The 21,846-nt window shown below is 38.6% G+C and overlaps 1 protein-coding gene across 3 annotated transcripts in view; it reads left to right on the top strand.

Annotated features, from left to right (window-relative positions):
* The window catches only part of LOC126236240 (ATP-binding cassette sub-family C member 4-like), a 352,061-nt gene that overhangs the window by 176,980 nt on the left and 153,235 nt on the right, over positions 1-21,846 (top strand). For all 3 annotated transcript variants that reach the window (XM_049945384.1, XM_049945382.1, XM_049945383.1), the window contains 2 exons: positions 6,914-7,200; positions 18,695-18,878. In XM_049945384.1, the coding sequence (XP_049801341.1) occupies positions 6,914-7,200; positions 18,695-18,878 (471 nt within the window). The remainder of the gene's footprint in view (positions 1-6,913; positions 7,201-18,694; positions 18,879-21,846) is intronic.

Below are 21,846 nucleotides of genomic sequence, written 5' to 3'. Positions count from 1 at the left end.
TTATAAAACATTTTATGTTTTACTGTTATTGTTGTTAAAATCACAGCCATATGTGGCATATTAAACTTGAGGATGGCAGCGTGTTATATCTTGCATACAGAAATGACCGATGCAGTTTTCCAATCCTGTGGAATGGTTTCTTATACCAGAGATGTATGACAGAGAAGCACTCTTGCAGATAAACTTAAGTATTAAGGTGTGAGTGGGACAGTGCATAAATGGTTTAATTCATATTTGACTGGAAGAATGCAGAAGGTTGTAATTAACAGGACAGATAATCTGCAAAAATCAGCAGATTCCTCAAACTGAGGAGGTATGAATGGTGTCCCACTGGGTCCAGTCTTCGGTCCCTTATTGTTTTACAAAACCACCATCATCAGCTGATAAAGCACAGCCCTCACCAGTGGCAGAAAAACCAGCATTGACTGAAGCAAGACAATCCTCATCAGATGTCGCAGGAACTACAGATGCAGCAACATCATCTCAATCAACAGCAGAACCACAACAACACAGCCACTATCGCAACTGGTGACAGCATCAGCATTGCCAGAATCAGGACTACCATCATCAGATGAACAAGCAACAAGGGAAGAAGCAACACAGCAGAACCAACAACATCAACAGAAGAAATAACAGCAGAAGAATCAAGAGGAGCCACTCATAATGAGAGAGAAACTTCACCATAATACCATCTTAATGATTGTTTAGTAGAAATTGGGAGGAAAAAAACATTAAGATAAGTAATCCACAAAAAGTTGTGTCTGGCCAGTTTAGAGTAGATGATTTTGATGACATCACATCTAGAATAGCAAATAAAATTTATATTATACATTTGAATATTAGAGGTTTATCGAGTAATCTGGTCAGTAGACTTCATGACTTAGAAATATTTCTAGAGGGAACAAAATGGTCTGCAAAAGTTATTTGCTTAAGTGAACATTGGCTTAGAGATGAAAACATAAATTTATTAAACAAACTTACAGGTTATGAAGTAGCAGCTAGCTTCTGTAGAGACAAAGGGTATTGTGGTTCATGTATTCTGGTTCATTCATCAGTAAAATACCAAATTAAGCAAAATTTAAATTATTTAAATGAAGAACACACATTTGAGAGTTTCTGCATAGAACTTAAAGGACTATAAAATGCTGATATTCAGCATATATCCTACCCCTGGTTACTCAGTCCCCTGCAGTTTTCTGGTCAAACTAGAAAATTTACTCCACGAACTCAAAACTGAAAAGTTATTTTAAAAAATTGTTGTTTGTGGTGATTTTAATATAGATGTGAGAAAAGAATGACAAATTTGCCTTTAAGATGAAGGAGCTGACATCCATACATTGTTTTATTCCAAATTTTGTAGAAATGACAATGGTAACTGCTTTGTTGGTATCCTGCATAGATAACATTGCTAGTAGGTTAAACTACAGAGTAACAGAAAAATTCATAGTAAGCTTAGGGATCCCAGACCACAGTGCTCTATTAGTTCCATTACCCTGTGTTAGTCCAAAGTGCACAAATAAGAAAATCAGGAATTTTATAAAAGGAAATGTAGAAATGCTTATCAATAAAATCAGCCTCATCTCATGGCCATTTACTGCTAAATCCTCAGTAAATGAAAATTTCAATAACTTTCTGGAGACCCTCTTGATGGTGTTCAAAGAATGCTTTCCTTTTGTAACTATAAAAATTGACACACCTAAGAAAGGGTTCATGGATAACAAGGGGCATTCTGATTTCAAGCATGAGGAAAAGAGAATTTCATATGGAGGTTTTTGTCAATCAAGACCCAGAATTCTTAAATAATGTAAGGCAATATAAGAAAATCTTTGATGAAGTTGTCAGACAAGCCAAAAAATTGGTGAATAATAATTACATTTCAAATGCTAAAATAAGTCTAAAGAAATATGGACCATTGTAAAGAATGAAACAGGTATAAAAAAGGCAGGCAATGGATATTTGAACCGGTGGTTGAAGGTGTGCCTGTTTGGAACCCTCCACAAATCTGTGAAGAATTTAACAACCACTTCATAAATCCATGTAAAACTGATGAACTTTCACCACCAAATGTGTACCCTGTTTCCTGTTTATGTAACCCCACTAAATTTAAGTTCACCTATATCTCCTATTCTGAAGTAGCTGATATCATAAAGTCCTTGAAGAATTTAAATTCTGTAGGCTGGGATGAAATTCCTACAAAAATAATAAAGGCAGTCACCCATAGTACTGCACATCCTCTGTCCCTTATAATGAATCAATCTTTTGAGGAAGGATGTTTTCCTAATAGACTGAAGTATGCTGAAATACAACCCATTTACAAAAAAGGCAGACATGATGAAGTGAGTAGTTATTGTCCAATCTCATTGTTATCAATATATTCCAAAATATTTGAAAGAGCTGCATGTAACCAGATAGTTAACTATAATAATCTGCATAATATTATCCAGAACAATCAGAATGATTTCCAAAGAGGACACTGCACTGTGCAAGCCATTAATTAACTTATTACAAAAAATAGTTGTAGTCTAAATAAAAATATGAATGTATCGGGCATCTTTTGTGACCTAAATAATGCCTTTGACACAGTAGATCACAAACTACTACTTTTCAAGCTACAAGTATATGGTTTTAGTGAAAATTTGCTGAGACGGATGTCATCTTACCTATCAAACAGGAAACAAAGAATAGTAGTAGAAGAAACTGGTAACAGATTCTTCTCAAGTTGGAAAAAGACTGAACAAGGTGTGCCACAAGGATCTATCCTGGAGTCAATATTGTTCTCGTATTATATAAATGACCTGCTGACTAACATAAATTCAGATGCTATTCTTTATTTGGATTACTCTACAGCAATAGTCTGTTGCAAGAAAAGTGAAAATTTAATTAGTCATCTTCAGCAGTCTCTGGCTGAAATTGAGGCCTGGGTGAGAAATAATGGTCTGAAATTAAATCTACCAAAGACACGAATCATTCACTTTACCACAAAACAAGCTGTACAGGATAAATTCTTAAACATGGTGGCAGTTGTATATTCATCAGAAATAATATAAACTTTGTAAATATAAAATTTCCTGTTGAAGTAGTGAAGGAAAAAGATGTAGAGCTATCAGGAGTTGAGATAGTAGACATTAAACTAGCTGTTATTTGTTTATACAGAGCTCCAACTGGTGACATAAATACTCTCCTAAAAAGTTTGGAATATTCACTTAACAGACTAACACAAAGAAACAGGAGAGTTATTCTATGTGGTGATTTTAATATTGACTTTGCAAAGAACACCAAAGAAAAGAATGAATTACTGAATCTCTTGCAAACTTTTAACATGAAATCCACCATAGAAACAGCAACTCGTATCACAAAGACTTCACGTACCACAACTGATCAGATATTTGTGAATGTAGAAATGAAGTATACAATAGAAACATTAAACACAGGCTTTGGGGATCACACAGCTCAAAAACTCTCTCTGAGTATGGAAACTGAGCTACAGGTTAAACCCTGCCTAACAACCACCAGTAGAAACTACAGTAATGAAAATATAAATAATTTTCTCCATTACTTTAGCAAAGAAAGCTGGGAAGAGATTTATAACTGTGAACACACAGATGGAAAATATAATAACTTTATTAACAATTTTTCCTACTACTTTAAACTGTGCTTCCCTCCAACCCAGAGGAAAACACACACAAGGAAAACAAAAAATAAATGGATTACTCATGGGATTTTAGTATCTTCAAACAAAAAAAGATTACTGCATAGATTGTCCAAAAAATTCACTTCACCAGAATTTGACTCTTATTACCAAACCTATAAGAAGATATTAAAAAATGTTGTCAAACAAGCAAAAATAATGGCAAATGAAACATACATAAAAAATCCCACCAATAAGACGAAAGCCATATGGAATATTGCCAGGAAATAAACTGCAGCAGAACAGATAGACTTCCATAATACTAACTGCCTAATGGAGAACTCAACTGTGATAACTGAACCTCCAAAAATTGCATATAAATTTAATTCCTACTTTACACATATAGCTGAACATCTTATAAATCAAAATTTACAGTGCACTCCAATAAATCAATCCAGATGTACTATAAATAACAAATCTATTTTTCTTTACCCCACCAATGAAAAGGAAATACTTAATATAATCAAAGAACTGAAGCCCAAATTCTCTTTTGGTACTGATAATATCCCTGATTATATCTTGAAGAAATGTGCTCCCCTCATAGACAGACCACTTGTCAACATCTGTAATTTGTCTCTGTCAGAAGGGGTGTTCCCAGAAAAATTGAAGATAGCAAAAGTAAAACCCCTGTTCAAGAAAGGGATAAAAACAGAAATATCAAAACTACAGGCCAATCTCATTATTATCTGGTTTTTCCAAAGTAATTGAAAAAATCTGTTATAAAAGACTAATCAGTTTCATAGAAAAAAATAATTATTTCTCAAATACTCAACATGGATTCCGAAAATCTAAATCTACTGAGACAGCTATCTTTGCATTCCTAAATGAAGCCTGAAATGCAATAGACAATAAAGAACATATCTCAGCCATATTTCTAGACCTCTCTAAAGCACTCGATGTCATCAATCACAACATCTTGCTTCAGAAACTTGAATCTGTAGGTATTAGGTGCCCAGCCTATGAATGGATAAAATCGTATCTCCAAAACAGAGAACAATTAGTTGAGCTTACTATCCAAGAAGGGAACAAGATAAAGTCCTACTGCTCAGAGAAGCAGAGCATCAAGTATGGTGTACCACAAGGCTCCATTCTAGGACCAGTTCTGTTTCTAGTCTTTGTAAATGACTTGGAACTGACTAGCCCATGCCATAATTACATAAAATTTGTGGATGACACAAATGTGACAATAAAAGAAAGGACCAAAGAAGAATTACTACACGAGATTAAAAGTTGTACCACACACATTACAGACTGGTTTTCTGGAAACAACTTAGTAATAAACACAGAAAAAACAGTTACAATGCATATACACACAGTGCAAAATAAATGTACACTAGCACCAGACATAGCGTTGTTTACTAGCACCCTCGAAAATCTAAGCTCTACAAAATTTATTGGAATATGGATCCAAGAAGATCTGAGATGGGTCCAACATACAAAATACATTACAAATAAATTAAATACCATTTGCTATAGTATCAAAATTATTTCTGATTGCACATCAAAAGAGACACCAAAAGATGTATACTTTGCCCAGGCAGAATCCTTACTGCGATATGGCATAATCTTTTGGGGAAACGCATCTACTAGCAAAAATTGTTTTATATGCCAAAAGAGAATTGTAAGAGCCATAGAAAATGCTGCATCAAGAAGCTCATGCAAGCCCTTATTCAAGAAACTACATATCCTTCCACTACCATGTCTGTACATTTTACAAGTAATCATATTTGTAAGGAAAATCTTAGAAAATAGCAACAATCTGGTGTCAACCAACCAGAGTATCCACCTTTATAACACAAGGAGAAAGCAGGACATACATGTTCAGCATGCACACACAACTCTAAAACAGAATGGACCACTGCAAACAGGAAACAGACTATACAATAAGCTACCTACAAACATTACAACAATAAAAGACACTTCAAAATTTAAAACTGCTGTTCATAAATATTTATTGCAAAAATGTTATTATAGTATAGATGAATATCTCAAAACATAAAAACTTTATTGCCAATGTTAAATATAATGTAAGGAAGCTGAACCTTCAGTTGTGATAATATTAAGCCTAAATCAAGGTAAATATTCTTGTATGATTTAAAAACATGTATTGTAAATCACAATGACTAGTCCAATATCATATTGAATACCTTGTACAACAAATGATCAAAAGGACCAATAAAAATGTAATGTAATGTACTAGAAATACCATATGAGGAAAAACAGCTTGCCACCACAAACTGTACCAAATTTGCAGGTGTGATGCTGAACGAGAATTCATCATGGGCAGACCATGTAGATGCCATGTGTCACCATCTAAATAGTCTAATACTTTACAAAATGAATTTTAAAGCAGTGTAATAGAACCACCAGTCAAAACAGTTGCATATCATGCATATTTTGTAACTGTGATTAGATATGGTACAATTTTTCGGGGATCAAAGAAAACAAGAGTCTTTAGGCTACAGAAAAAAATCATTAGAGCCTTGGAAGGTGCAGAAAAAAAGACAATCGTGTAGACCTCTGTTGGAGGCCCTTGATCTTATGACTGTTCCTGGCCTCTTATATCTATGAGACAATTAAGTTTTCTAAACAAAACCCACAACTTTTGAGGATAACCTGTTTAATCATGATTATGAAATAAGAAACAAATATCAGGATAAATTACCAACTCATAGGCTAAAACTGCTGGGGAAGACACCTTGCTATTTTGGTATGAGGCTGGAAAATAAAGTCTGTGAAAAATTTAAAAATTATGAATCAGAAGAATTTGGATATCATTTAAAATAATACCTAGCAAATAAATATTACAGTGTAGAAAAATTTATGACTGGCTGTCACAAATAGCTGTGCCTGATGTTACAGTTTATTCTGTCAAGTTAAAAAGTACTTTAAGTAAATACTTATTCTTAATTTTACTTTATTTTCAAGATGATTATTTTAAATAATTTTGTGGTACTAAAATTACAAAATACCTGTAATTATTCTGTATACTTACAATTAGAAACTAGCTTTAAACTGATGAGTCATCTATGTCCCAATCATCTGACTGTATATGACATGTTATGTGACAATAAAGTTTCTATTCTATTCTATTCTATTCTATTCTGTTAATGACTTGCCACTCTGTATTCATGAAGATGGAAACTTTTTGTTGTTCTTTTTATTTGTTAATAATTTACATTTATTATAATTAAGTATTAGCTGGTTTTCATCTTATTGTTCCAGAGCTCTCTGCTGCAAGCTATACTGGGAGAGCTTATGGTGAGTGAGGGCAAATGCAAGGCATATGGCAAGCTGTCATATGCATGTCAGGATCCTTGGGTGTTCGCAGCCACGGTTCGCCAGAATATCCTGTTTGGACTGCCCTTTGACCGGTGGCGGTACCGAGAGGTCATCCGGGTGTGTGCACTGCAGCGAGACCTGGACCTGCTGCCCCAGGGGGACCTCACTGTTGTGGGTGAGCGTGGAACCTCACTGTCTGGGGGGCAGAAGGCGCGCGTCAACCTTGCCAGGTAACTATGTAACAGCCATGTGCCAGTTATTAACCCTATGGGACCACAACTATTCCCCCATTAATTTGCAAGAGCAGATAGAGTTCATTCTTTGTTCATATTGATAATGTCCAGAAATGGTACGTCCATTGTTTACATCAATGACAGTCTTCTCTCTGACTTATTCATTTGAATATAAAAGTTCTGCGTAGATTGGTACATCAAGATTGTGGATAGTTATATTGTACATCAACTATGTCTTTGAATTTACACTAGTACACCCATAAGCAGCTATTAAATATGCACTAGACCTTCACATCTACATTCACATCTGCATACATACTCCGTAAGTCACTGTAAAGTGCATGGCAGAGGTTATCCTTATCCTGTACCCAATACCCTGTTCCACTCCTAAAAAAGTGAGGGGAAACACTTCCTTTATGCCTTCATATGAGCCCTAATTTTTTAAACTTGTCTCCACAACTTATTTCTGTGGACAAGGGTTTCATGATCTGCTGGTAATTAAATATGGATCCATGAATCAATTCAAAGTACGTGATGATATGTGTGTTGCTTTGAGTATACTATTATCTTCAGGTTTACTGAACTTGTAGAGAATATGCCAGTTGAAAAATCACACTGATGCTAACAGAATTTAATTTCGTACTACAAATGTTATGTTTTCCATTATGATAACAGTCCAGTCACACTAATTTGATCACCTGTCAAAAGCATGAACAACCACCTTTTGCAGCATGGATGTGCAGGAAGAGAGTCAACAAGTTTCTTGAAGGTACCAACAGTGATATGGAGCCATCCAGATTCCAGTGCAATCACCAGCTGCACTGTGTTTCTCAGTTGAGGATCCATGGTGAGAATAGCCTGATCGAGGTGATCCCACAAAAATTTTGATTGGGTTTAAATCCTCAGTATTTGGTAGTCAGAGGAGTATTACAAACCCTTTCTGGTGCTCATCGAGCCAAACATGTATATTGTGAGCTGAGTGACACATTGCATGGTCCTGCTGGTAGATGCCATAACACTGAGGGAAAAAAAACTGCATGTAGGGATGGACATGGCCCCCAAGGGCAAATGCATACTTGTGTTGATCTAGTGTGCCTTCCATAATAACAAGATCACCCATGGGGTGCCGCAAAAACATTCAACAGATCATAATGCTTCCTCCTCCTGCCTGGATACTTACAACAATTGTTGAAGGGCTGTTTATGCCTTTGGCCATCTGTCCAATGGAGATTAAATGAGATTCATCTGAAAAGGCCACCAGCTGCTACTCAGTGAACATCCAGTTGTGGTACTGATGTGCAATTTCCAGTCTTCATTGCCAATGAACAGCAGTCAGCATGGGTGCACGAAACAGGAGCCTGATGTGGGGGCCCAAACACAACAGCATTCACTGAATGGTCATTAAACAGAGACTGATGTTGGCCCCTTGGTTCACCTGGGCAGTCAGTTGCTCAACAGTCTATACACCTGTGCTTGTCTCCACAGCTGTTGCTCATTTCTGTCATCTAAGGCTCGTGGTGCACCACTGTTGCCTCAGGGCCAGGTTTGATCAGCACTATTTTGCCATGCACAGTATACTTTAACTGTGGCAGTGTGCAAACAGTTTAAAAGCTTAGCCATTTTGGAAATGCTTCCACCCTTTGCTTGAAAGCCGATGTCCATGCCCTTCTGGGCATCAAATAAATTGCTCCATCTCTGCATTATGACAATGATCACACTGTACCCTGCGCCTGTGACCTGCTGGCTGTGAGTGGTTATTGATGTTGAACATTGGTGGTGATCATGTTAATGTGACTGGACCATGTAGTACTGTTACTGCATGCTACTTTTGAGTTTAATGAATGTATTAAAAGTGTGATTAAAACTTATTTTTAGATTGGCACCTACCAGCACGATATACTGCTTTGTCAGTATGCCTGTCGACTATTGTCAATGCCTGACCACCCGTCTTATCATTCCTTTTTTGATGACTGTCACAACTGTCAATACAGGTTGTATGAATCTGCCCTGCTACCCCCTGGAGTTTGCTTTTGTTGCCTCCTTCAGGACCTTGATTTTTCACTCCCTGCAACCTTTAGAGTGGGTGAGAGCCAAATGCCGCCTTGGCTCCAGGTTCAGGTTCGCATTCACCTTGACCTCAGCTCACTCCCAAAGGAGGTTACTCCAGCTTCGGCATACCGCTCACGGTTTGTCGAACTTCATTTGCAGTTCATTAATATGATCTTCATTTATACAGATGGCTCTAAGACCAATGACGGTGTCAGGTGTTCTTTTATTGTTGTGACACACAATTTCAAATACCGGCTCCGTGGCCATTGTCCGGTCTTCACAGCTGAGCTATTTGCCCTCTATCAGGCTGTTCTTTACATCTGCCGCCACCAACATTCTGCTTATGTCTTCTGCTCTGATTCCCTGAGCACCATCCAGAGCCTCAGTGATCTGTATCCAGTTCACCCTTTCATGCACCGGATCCAATGCTCTCTTCAGCAGCTGGCGGACAACAGTTCTCCGGTTACCTTTATGTGGGTTCTTGGCCATGTCAGTATCTCTGGGAACGAAGCTGCAGATGGCGCGGCCATGGCTGTGGTCCTCCAGCCTCAGACAGCTTCTTGTTGTGTGCCTTCATCTGATTTTAGCAGGGTCATTTGTCAGCGCATTTTATCACTGTGGCATGCCGATTGGTCTACACTTACTGAAAACAAGCTTTGGGCCTTGAAACCTCTCCCCATGGCTTGGATGACCTCTTCACGCCCTTCTCGGCAGGAGATCATATTGGCCCGGTTACAGATTGGACACTGCCGGTTCAGCCATCACCATCTGCTGATGGCTGCGCTGGCGCCGTTCTGCCCATGTGGGCAATTGCTGAGGGTACGCCATATTTTAATGTCCTGTCCAAATTTTAATACACTGCTCATTGATCTTGGCCTGCCATGTACTCTGGATGACATTTTAGCGGATGACCCAGGAGAAGCTACTCGCGTTCTTCGTTTTATCCACTTGACAAACCTGTCTAAGATCATTTGATTATGCTGTTTTCTTTTAATCCCTTGCCTGTTAATGTGCCTTTTATAGTGTTGTCGTTTTTAGTTGCTGTTTTAACCTTGTGCCTCGCAGTGCATTCATAACTTAATCTGAGCGCTATTTTCCTTGAACCTTGTGGTTCCTGCTAACAACAAAGAAATCAAAGTGGTCCATACTAAAAAATAAAAAAGAAGTTTCATTTGTTGCAGCTAAGTTATCAATACTAAACAGATTTTACTGTCTGTCATGTGAGAGGATTCCATATCTGTAATGTGAAGTCATATGTGTGATAATTCATTGGAGAGGCTCAAGGATATTAATTTCTCTTTCCTGTCACTCAAAGATAAGCTACTTTTCAAGATCCAAGGGAGACTGACTTCAGAAGTCAAGTCAGATAAGAAAAACAAAAATAAAAGTAAAGAAACTGTAAGAATTTTGAGTCGCGATAGGCACAATAATAAGGTTCACACAATTATAGCTTTTGGCCATTAAGGCCTTTGTAAGCAATAGAAACACACACACACACACACACACACACACACACACACACACACACACACACACACACACACACGCGCGCGCGCAAATGCAACTTGTACACACATCTGCAGTCTCAGAAGTATGAATCTTTTTGTTGTGCCTATTACGACTCAGCATCTCCGCTCTATGGTGAGTAGCAACTTTCCTTCTCAATATTGTTACATTCCATCCTGGATTTTCCATTGTTTGAAACTGTAAGAATTTTCAGACTAGACATTAACAAGAAAGTAGACTGGATATGTGGTTTGTGATATCACAAGAATATTGAACTGTCTTCTGTGTTTGTTGTTTGCAAAAGAAAATACTGTTTGCAAAATGACTTGGATTCTTAAGAAGTATTGGCACTCTCAGTCATTTACCACAGAAGTGAAGAAACATGAGCATCTTGGCAAACTACTACAATTACTCAAGCAAGAGGGCTCTGCCCAAAATTGAAGCACCCAGCATTTCAATTTTGGTTGTCTGTATTCAATTATATTATGCCACATGTTGACATATTGTACAGACAATTACAAAAATGAGTTGATCCACTGACTGTGCAACAAGGAGTAGAACATTTCAAATGATCCATACTGGGTATCTGTGGTAGCATAGTTGACACAGTTTCCACATGCAGAGAGCTGCTGCATACTGTCAAGATAGAGTTGGGGAAACAAAATTCTAAGTGCTGTTGCTGTAAAGAAGTGTGTGACACAGTTACGGTTGCTGAATGCTTTGGCTTCAAAGGCATCTGATCACTGCAACTTTATTTAAAAGTGAAAAGTCATTTTCCACAAAAGTTGCTGCAGATCTCTTGTGAAACATGTTTCTTCATTGACCGCAATAAGCTGAGAATAGAGCTTCAGATACTATACACTAAGAATGATTTTTAGAACTCTCATAGATACTGATCCACTTCTGCACTTTTGCATTGCTGCCCAAAAATAATTTGCAGAAGCCTTTAAGTGAAACAATACCATTCCAGTGCCATCTGAAATGGAGCAATTTTTCACTCCTCTTAACATAATAATAACTATTCTGCAAAGTACTGTGAGTCATGAATGGTTAACAGTACTAGCCCTTCTCTTCATCAAGAAAGACTTCAAATGCTGCATCAAAGAGTTCAGTAAATGCACCATTGACAGATTCTCTGCTCATAAGGAGGGGTAAATAGATATTGCATATAAACATTCATTGTAGTGTAAGTATATTTCTACAAAGCAGTTATTTCATTACCCATTTTAGCCTATTTATGTTAGTTAAAGGTATCAGATAGATTATATAATGGTAAGACAGAGATTTAGGAACCAGGTTTTAAATTGTAAGACATTTCCAGGGGCAGATGTGGACTCTGACCACAATCTATTGGTTATGAACTGTAGATTAAAACTTAAGAAACTGCAAAAAGGTGGGAATATAAGGAGATGGGACCTGGATAAACTGAAAGAACCAGAGGTTGTAGAGAGTTTCAGGGAGAGCATAAGGGAACAATTGACAGGAATGGGGGAAAGAAATACAGTAGAAGAAGAATGGGTAGCTTTGAGGGATGAAATAGTGAAGGCAGCAGAGGATCAAATAGGTAAAAAGACGAGGGCTAGTAGAAACCCTTGGGTAACAGAAGAAATATTGAATTTAATTGATGAAAGGAGAAAATATAAATATGCAGTAAATGAAACAGGCAAAAAGGAATACAAACGTCTCAAAAATGAGATCGACAGGAAATGCAAAATGGCTAAGCAGGCATGCCTAGAGGTCAAATGTAAGGATTTAGAGGCTTATCTCACTAGGGGTAAGATAGATACTGCCTACAGGAAATTAGAGAGACCTTTGGAGAAAATAGAACCACTTGTATGAGTATCAAGAGCTCAGATGGAAACCCAGTTCTAACCAAAGAAGGGAAAGCAGAAAGGTAGAAGGAGTATATAGGGGGTCTATACAAGGGCGATGTACTTCAGGACAATATTATGGAAATGGAAGATGATGCAAAAGTAGATTAAATGGGAGATACGATACTGCGTGAAGCGTTTGACAGAGCACTGAAAGACCTGAGTCGAAACAAGGCACCGGGAGTAGACAACATTCCATTAGAATTACTGATGGCCCTGGGAGAGCCAGTCCTGACAAAACTCTACCATCTGGTGAGCAAGATGTATGAGACAGGCGAAATACCCTCAGACTTCAAGAAGAATATAATAATTCCAATCCCAAAGAAAGCAGGTGTTGACAGATGTGAAAATTACTGAACTATCAGTTTAATAAGTCACAGCTGCAAAATACTAACACGGATTCTTTACAGATGAATGGAAAAACTGGTAGAAGCCAACCTTGGGGAAGATCAGTTTGGATTCCGTAGAAATACTGGAACATGTGAGACAATACTGACCCTACGACTTATCTTAGAAGAAAGATTAAGGAAAGGCAAACCTACGTTTCTAGCATTTGTAGACTTAGAGAAAACTTTTGACAATGTTGATTGGAATACTCTCTTTCAAATTCTGAAGGTGGCAGGGGTAAAATATAGGGAGCGAAGGGCTATTTACAATTTGTACAGAAACCAGATGGCAGTTATAAGAGTTGAGGGGCCTGAAAGGGAAGCAGCGGTTGGGAAGGGAGTGAGACAGGGTTGTAGCCTCTCCCCGATGTTATTCCATCTGTATATTGAGCAAGCAATAAAGGAAACAAAAGGATAGTTTGGAGTAGGTATTAAAATCCATGGAGAAGAAATAAAAACTTTGAGGTTCGCCGATGACATTGTAATTCTGTCAGAGATTGCAAAGCACTTGGAAGAGCAGTTGAACGGAATGGACAGTGTCTTGAAGGGAGGGTATAAGATGAACATCAACAAAAGAAAAATGAGGATAATGGAATGTAGTCGAATTAAGTTGGGTGATGCTGAGGGAATTAGATTAGGAAATGAGACACTTAAAGTAAAGGAGTTTTCCTATTTGGGGAGCAAAATAACTGATGATGGTCGAAGTAGGGAGGATATAAAATGTAGACTGGCAATGGCAAGGAAATCATTTCTGAAGAAGAAAAATTTGTTAACATCGAGTATAGATTTAAGTGTCAGGAAGTCGTTCTGAAAGTATTTGTATGGAGTGTAGCCATGTATGGAAGTGAAACGTGGACGATAAATAGTTTAGACAAGAAGAGAATAGAAGCTTTTGAAATGTGGTGCTACAGAAGAATGCTGAAGATTAAATGGGTAGATCACATAAATAATGAGGAGGTATTGAATAGAATTGGGGAGAATAGGAGCTTGTGGCACAACTTGACTAGAAGAAGGGATTGGTTGGTAGGACATGTTCTGAGACATCGAGGGATCACCAATTTAGTATTGGAGGGCAGCATGGAGGGTAAAAATTGTAGAGGGAGACCAAGAGATGAATACACTAAGCAGATTCAGAAGGATGTAGGCTGCAGTAGGTACTGGGAGATGAAGAAGCTTGCACAGGATAGAGTAGCATGGAGAGCTGCATCAAACCAGTCTTAGGACTGAAGACCACAACAACAACATGTTAGTTATTTGGAACTCCATAGTCCATTTTCCAGTGAACCACCTAGGACAGCCCCACATAGTACCAGTGCGTGTAAGTCTAATTTAATCTCTTTTACATGCAAAACACATACAAACAAAGACAGTGAATATTCCACCACCCAGAGAGAATGGACCAAATGTTTTCTGATGTGACCAAATTGTGGCCAAGTTGTCATACATGACCTGAAATGAAATGTTCTGAAATATGCTCCACATGCTATAATGGAGACCACCAATGTACATGTGTATGACTCCTTATGCAGACTGTGGTAGCTCTTTAGCACTGCCTAACAATGACAGTGGCATAGGTCATGAATCGTGCAGTTTCTACAGAGTAAAACTGAGATCAATTTTAGGCCAGGATACAACAATTCCAGACCAGGAAGGTATACAGGACAATGTACTAATGATAACTGATTGAGCTGCACAAATATTCCATCAGATCTGGGTAAAATTTCAAAGTCATACAAAGATTTGTAACTTGCATCAAATGTTTGGAAATGTTAAACTGTGCACTTCTCTAAGTGCAAAAAATTACTAAACTATGACTGCATGATCAATGAGTGACAATCAAAGTCGATCTACTTGTGCATATACTTGGGTCTAACAAATTACAGTGATATGAAATAAAATGATCACATTAGCTCAGTCATGGATAATGGAGGTGGCAGGCCTCAGTTCGTTGCCAGCATACTAAGAACATTCTGTCAGTTTACAAAGGAGATTACTTACACATCACTTGTGTGACCCATCTGAGAATATCACTAAACCTATACCAAATGATACTTTGTTAAAAATTTTCTTGGCTAAAATGTATATAAAGAAGGGCAGCACGAAGTATCACAGATTTGCTTGCCACGAAAGAATGTCATGAGATGTTGGAAAAATTGAACTGACAGATGCTTGAAGGTGCTTGAAGAAGCCATAGCAGCTGGTGCAATAAGAAGTACTTCTGCAATGCAGTTCACAGTGGTTTTCAGAGTATAGAGGTTAGGTTAGTGTTGTTTAACGTCCCGTCGACAACGAGGTCATTAGAGACGGAGCGCAAGCTCGGGTTAGGGAAGGATGGGGAAGGAAATCGGCTGTGCCCTTTCAAAGGAACCATCCCGGCATTTGTCTGAAATGATTTAGGGAAATCACGGAAAACCTAAATCAGGATGGCTGGAGACGGGATTGAACCGTCGTCCTCCCAAATGCGAGTCCAGTGTGCTAACCACTGCGCCACCTCGCTCGGTCAGAGTATAGAGGTAGATGTAGATTACACAGAGGTGACGTAGATCCCGGCCTAGTAGTGCCTCATCTATGGTGACAAGTAATGTCAGTTATTACAAGTGGCATCATTAAACAGGCATCAGTGAAAGCAAGGACAATCATGCCTCATTGGTCACTGGTGTGAAAGATTGCATCAGGATAGCAGGGGGCAGAGAGATTACTCTTAAGGAAATGAGTTTGTCATACTGTGGCATAAAAGCATCATACCAAGTCAGTGATGGATGTATAGCACCAGTGGGAATAATACAGTTGAGTGCAGCCACCATACATTGTAATCAGAGTACTTGACTGTCTTCATAGCTGTATGCCTGTGTTAGACTAAATATTTTTGGCCAAAGTATTGGCTTGAGCCTGGAGCACTATACTCATGTGGACTTTTGTGCAACAATGATTCGGGTCTGGCTGCTATGGGATGTCCTAGTTGCACACATTTGTGGTGGCTTCCATTATGCAGAAATCACAAATATGAGGACAATACACTAGTGCTAGCAGTCTAAGTGACAAAATGTAATTTTTCCAAGAATTTCGCAGCGACATGTCCTACAGTGAGAACCAGATATGTGTTAAACTGTACCATGGTAACCACTACCTGGCAGCCTGCATTGTTGAGTGAAATAGTGAATGAAAGTCAAATGCAACTGGATAGGATGTCAATGTACAGAACATGTGAACTTGACCTCTCTTTACTGAGAGGTTTAGGACATCATTCAATACAACAGATTATTTCAAGATTTTACACATGGCTGCAACAGCAACTGTTGAAATTCTTCACGATAAAGGATGACAGCGAAAACAGTTGCAGTTCATAGGTGAAGTACTGGTGCTAAACTGTTCCCATTGACCCTGTGCACATTGTCATGTTGTACAAATGGAGAAGATGTCTTAATTATTGACGACGCCTTTGGCACAATTGTTTTATTAATCTCCATTGCATGATGTAATTTTAGATTTTTTACTTCTGATGAAGGTATATTTATATATACCGAAACCTTGGTCAAGAATTTTAATAAATTTTTATCCTGCAACTGTTTTGGCTGTCATCCTTTATCATGAACAACAGATTATCTTAGATTCTTTACATTGAGTACATTTTGAACAGCAGATGCTACATTACAGTCGTAGAGTCAGAGGTAATAATCTAATTTACCGTGTATTGTTGAGTGGTACATTACCAGACCACATGTAGTGATAAACATGCCAGCCTTATTGAAAAAATGACTGCCAAGACCCCCTGCCCACCCTGCACCTTGAAACAGCCTGTCACCCATTAAAAATGTCTGGGATAGGGTTGGGCAGCAAAGGGCCTCCAGCATCCATTTTAAAGCTTTGTGAGCTAATATATAAAATATATGGTCAGAAATTTCTCAGGGAAAATAATGACCCATCAACAAAGAGATAAGAAACAGTAGGTTAGACAGGATACAGAGGAGGATCCACCTAATCTTCTGCCCAGCACATTTAACAATTTAATGAAATCATGGAAATTTGAAACCTGTATCCAACACATTTTATTCTAATGCTTCAAACATCAACAGACAGAATTATATAGAATGAACCATTCTCATAGGTATTCAATGAGTTACAATTTTTGAGTGTGAGAGTATAAACATTAGGAATTTGTAGATGACCGGTCTGTGGGCAATCCTGCAAAATTAGGCACGATGTTTAACAGATAATGTAAATCTGCTAACCTTAGGCTACATGTCTTTAATGGCTTCATCACTCTGTAGACTGTGAACAACACAGTCTGACAAGATGATGAAAAAGGTTCAAGCTGAGACTAGTAAAGACCAATAATGTTCTTGGGGGCAGCCAATAGAGAGGAAAGGCAAAATCGGATCTTTTTGGATAGTATATACTAAGTACCTAGTACTTCAAGCCAAGTGTAGAGCTAAGCAATGTCGCCTGTGATTTAGTCTCCCTTGGGGACAATCTAACTAAAGATGATCATTTAGTGATTATTGAGGGTGCTAGTAACATTGTGAACCATAACTTCAGTTACATATTTGATGTAATAGGAAGAAACTATTGGAGAACTTGAAGCAGAAGTCAGAGATCAAAACTGTAATGAGGCCAAACCAGGCAGCAGGTGCTGGTCATTTCACTACATGATTGATTGATTGATTGATTGATTGATCAGTCAGGGAGCAACTGACTGGCAGATTGTTGGCCATCCAGGCTGGGAAAACAGGCAGTGGTTGTTGGTTTGCAAACCAGTGAGCTGAGAGTTACAGTGATGGCTCCACTCAACACAGACAAGGCATCACATATTGCCCAGTTGGCTGAATGATGATCAGCTGTTTTGGTCATGGTTAAATACTGCTTCCCCCTGTTGATTCCACAGTAACAGCAGTGTTGGTGGTTTGCAGTGAAATGTCTGGAATATGTTGATGTTCAGAAGGTGTGGCATAACTGGTAACAGGTTGTTCAAATTGTGTCGATTACATGACACGAGGATGTTACCTAGTTCCAGTGCTCATTTGATGACATGAGCTGATCATTGCTTGGATGTCACAGAAGTTAAAAATATGCGCTTATGTGGATACACTTTAGTATGACATTACTGTAGGTATTACATGAGGAAAGGAGGTCCAACAATGGAAAATCCAGGATGGAATGTAGCATACAAGGGCAGTGTGGCCTCAGAAGCCTGAGACTACAGTCATGTGTGTGTGAGTTGCGTTTGTGTGAGTGTGTATGTGTGTGATTGTTGTCTAATTTTGATGAAGGCCTTACTGGCTGAAAGCTATATTTATGACAGTCTTTTTGTTGTGCCTATCTATGACTCAGCATCTGCACTATATGATGAGGAAAAAGGAATAAAGTCCCACACAGTCGATCTAAACAAATACACCTCTTTTGAGTGATATGGGTAGAAATCAATGATGAATGAGTAGGCCTGAAGTGTAATTCTGAATGCATACCATGGTTGTTACATTTTGACATGACTTTCCATTAGTTTCTTGTGCACAAAATAGCTGCTCTGAAAACATGCATCTATTTATACATTCATTTATTATACATAAATGTCAAGTATAAATGCATTTAACTTGGCAAACAAATCATTCCATTTTGTTTGCAACCATTTATTTTTCTGCTGTTGCCTGATTACAAGATAAACTGAGTGCTTGTATATTACAGGGCTGTTTATCGTGATGCAGACATATATCTTCTTGATGATCCACTGTCAGCAGTGGACACTCATGTGGGAAAACATCTCTTTGAGGAATGCATTGTAAAATTTTTGAAAAATAAAACACGAGTACTTGTGACACATCAGATTCAAAATCTGCCTCACACAGATCATGTTGTGCTAATTGATACTGTAAGTATTTTGTGAACATAAGCTCTTATTTATTTGTCATCCTTGTATCTCATCCTTATAAAATGATATAGGATTTGTCATACATGATCTTATATAGATAATATGATAAGAAAGATTTACAGTTATATGCTGGCCAATAAAATATTTCTACATATAACATGAAACCATACACATAACAACAGTCATAATTCACTGAATTAGAATAATAAGTGACTACAGTATATTTTTGAAGCAGGCACTTCAGATCAGTATGATAAAGGAAATAAACTAATCTGTATTGAATGCTGGTGGCTCAAGTATTCCTTGACACCAAAAAAACTCTTGTTAATTAGTATTTTTTGAGTTATTTTTTAAATATGTGGAATTTTGATGACTTTTAATTTTCATTGCTAATTCACTAAACAGATTTTAGGCAGATAAAGACCATTTTTGTGTGAATTTCACCACGAAAATCACTTCTGTTTCTCATTTTGAAGTTTTGGACTTGATGGTTTCAAACATAATATTACTGGTGTGGCTTCAGAAAACACATACTTTCATCAAGTCATGGCAAGTCTTGAATTTTAGGTCCTTTTATATGGTTATCTATGTGTCACCCCTTTTATTATTCTTATTACTCTGTTTTGCAGCATAAATGTGTGTTTCATCAGACTAGTATTTCCCCAAAATAAGATGCCATATCTTAACCTGCTAAGAATGAGTGCAACATACGAACAGAACACTGCATCAATTCTACAGGATTTTTTTTGCATTCTAGCAACATAACATTACTGAATTAATTTTTTGTTTAACATTTCTATACATTTCTCCCACATACAGCCATACTCCTAAAAATTTAGTATAGAGAGTTTGCTCTATTTTACACAGCCCAAGTAATGCTGTTACGTTGGTTCTTAGTTAGTTTGTTATATGTCTGAAGTTTATCCAAGCTGTTTTCTTGTCATTCACAATTAATTTGTTATCCCTAAACAATTTGTTTGATTCTTCTGCAGCTACTGTCATTGTTTCCTGTAGGTCAGCTTTGTCCATAGCTTTAACAAACAGACTGGCATTGGTAAACAATATTGTATTTGCTGCTGATATATGGCTTAGCAAGCGATTTTTATATATATATATATATATATATATATATATATATATATATATATATATATATATATATATATATATATAAAAAGAAAGATGATGAGACTTACCAAACAAAAGCGCTGGCAGGTCGATAGACACACAAACAAACACAAATATACACACAAAATTCAAGCTTTCGCAACAAACTGTTGCCTCATCAGGAAAGAGGGAAGGAGAGGGAAAGACGAAAGGATGTGGGTTTTAAGGGAGAGGGTAAGGAGTCATTCCAATCCCGGGAGCGGAAAGACTTACCTTAGGGGGAAAAAAGGACAGGTATACACTCGCACACACACACATATCCATCCACACATACAGACACAAGCAGACATATTTAAAGACAAAGAGTTTGGGCAGAGATGTCAGTCGAGGTGGAAGAGTAGAGGCAAAGAAGTTGTTGAGAGACAGGTGAGGTATGAGTGGCGGCAACTGGAAATTAGCGGAGATTGAGGCCTGGCGGATAACGAGAAGAGAGGATATACTGAAGGGCAAGTTCCCATCTCCGGAGTTCGGATAGGTTGGTGTTGGTGGGAAGTATCCAGATAACCCGGACGGTGTAACACTGTGCCAAGATGTGCTGGCTGTGCACCAAGGCATGTTTAGCCACAGGGTGATCCTCATTACCAACAAACACTGTCTGCCTGTGTCCATTCATGCGAATGGACAGTTTGTTGCTGGTCATTCCCACATAGAATGCATCACAGTGTAGGCAGGTCAGTTGGTAAATCACGTGGGTGTTTTCACACGTGGCTCTGCCTTTGATCGTGTACACCTTCCGGGTTACAGGACTGGAGTAGGTGGTGGTGGGAGGGTGCATGGGACAGGTTTTGCACCGGGGGCGGTTACAAGGATAGGAGCCAGAGGGTAGGGAAGGTGGTTTGGGGATTTCATAGGGATGAACTAACAGGTTACGAAGGTTAGGTGGACGGCGGAAAGACACTCTTGGCGGAGTGGGGAGGATTTCATGAAGGATGGATCTCATTTCAGGGCAGGATTTGAGGAAGTCGTATCCCTGCTGGAGAGCCACATTCAGAGTCTGGTCCAGTCCCGGAAAGTATCCTGTCACAAGTGGGGCACTTTTGTGGTTCTTCTGTGGGGGATTCTGGGTTTGAGGGGATGAGGAAGTGGCTCTGGTTATTTGCTTCTGTACCAGGCCGGGAGGGTAGTTGCGGGATGCGAAAGCTGTTGTCAGGTTGTTGGTGTAGTGTTTCAGGGATTCCGGACTGGAGCAGATTCGTTTGCCACGAAGACCTAGGCTGTAGGGAAGGGACCGTTTGATGTGGAATGGGTGGCAGCTGTCATAATGGAGGTACTGTTGCTTGTTGGTGGGTTTGATGTGGACGGACGTGTGAAGTTGGCCATTGGACAGGTGGAGGTCAACGTCAAGGAAAGTGGCATGGGATTTGGAGTAGGACCAGGTGAATCTGATGGAACCAAAGGAGTTGAGGTTGGAGAGGAAATTCTGGAGTTCTTCTTCACTGTGAGTCCAGATCATGAAGATGTCATCAATAAATCTGTACCAAACTTTGGGTTGGCAGACCTGGGTAACCAAGAAGGCTTCCTCTAAGCGACCCATGAATAGGTTGGCATACGAGGGGGCCATCCTGGTACCCATGGCTGTTCCCTTTAATTGTTGGTATGTCTGGCCTTCAAAAGTGAAGAAGTTGTGGGTCAGGATGAAGCTGGCTAAGGTAATGAGGAAAGAGGTTTTAGGTAGGGTGGCAGGTGATCGGCGTGAAAGGAAATGCTCCATCGCAGCGAGGCCCTGGACGTGCGGAATATTTGTGTATAAGGAAGTGGCATCAATGGTTACAAGGATGGTTTCCGGGGGTAACAGATTGGG

The sequence above is a fragment of the Schistocerca nitens genome, chromosome 2 (genome assembly GCF_023898315.1).
Source record: "Schistocerca nitens isolate TAMUIC-IGC-003100 chromosome 2, iqSchNite1.1, whole genome shotgun sequence".
NCBI classification, from domain to species: Eukaryota; Metazoa; Arthropoda; class Insecta; order Orthoptera; family Acrididae; genus Schistocerca; species Schistocerca nitens.
This window is presented reverse-complemented; position numbering and strand designations above follow the sequence as displayed.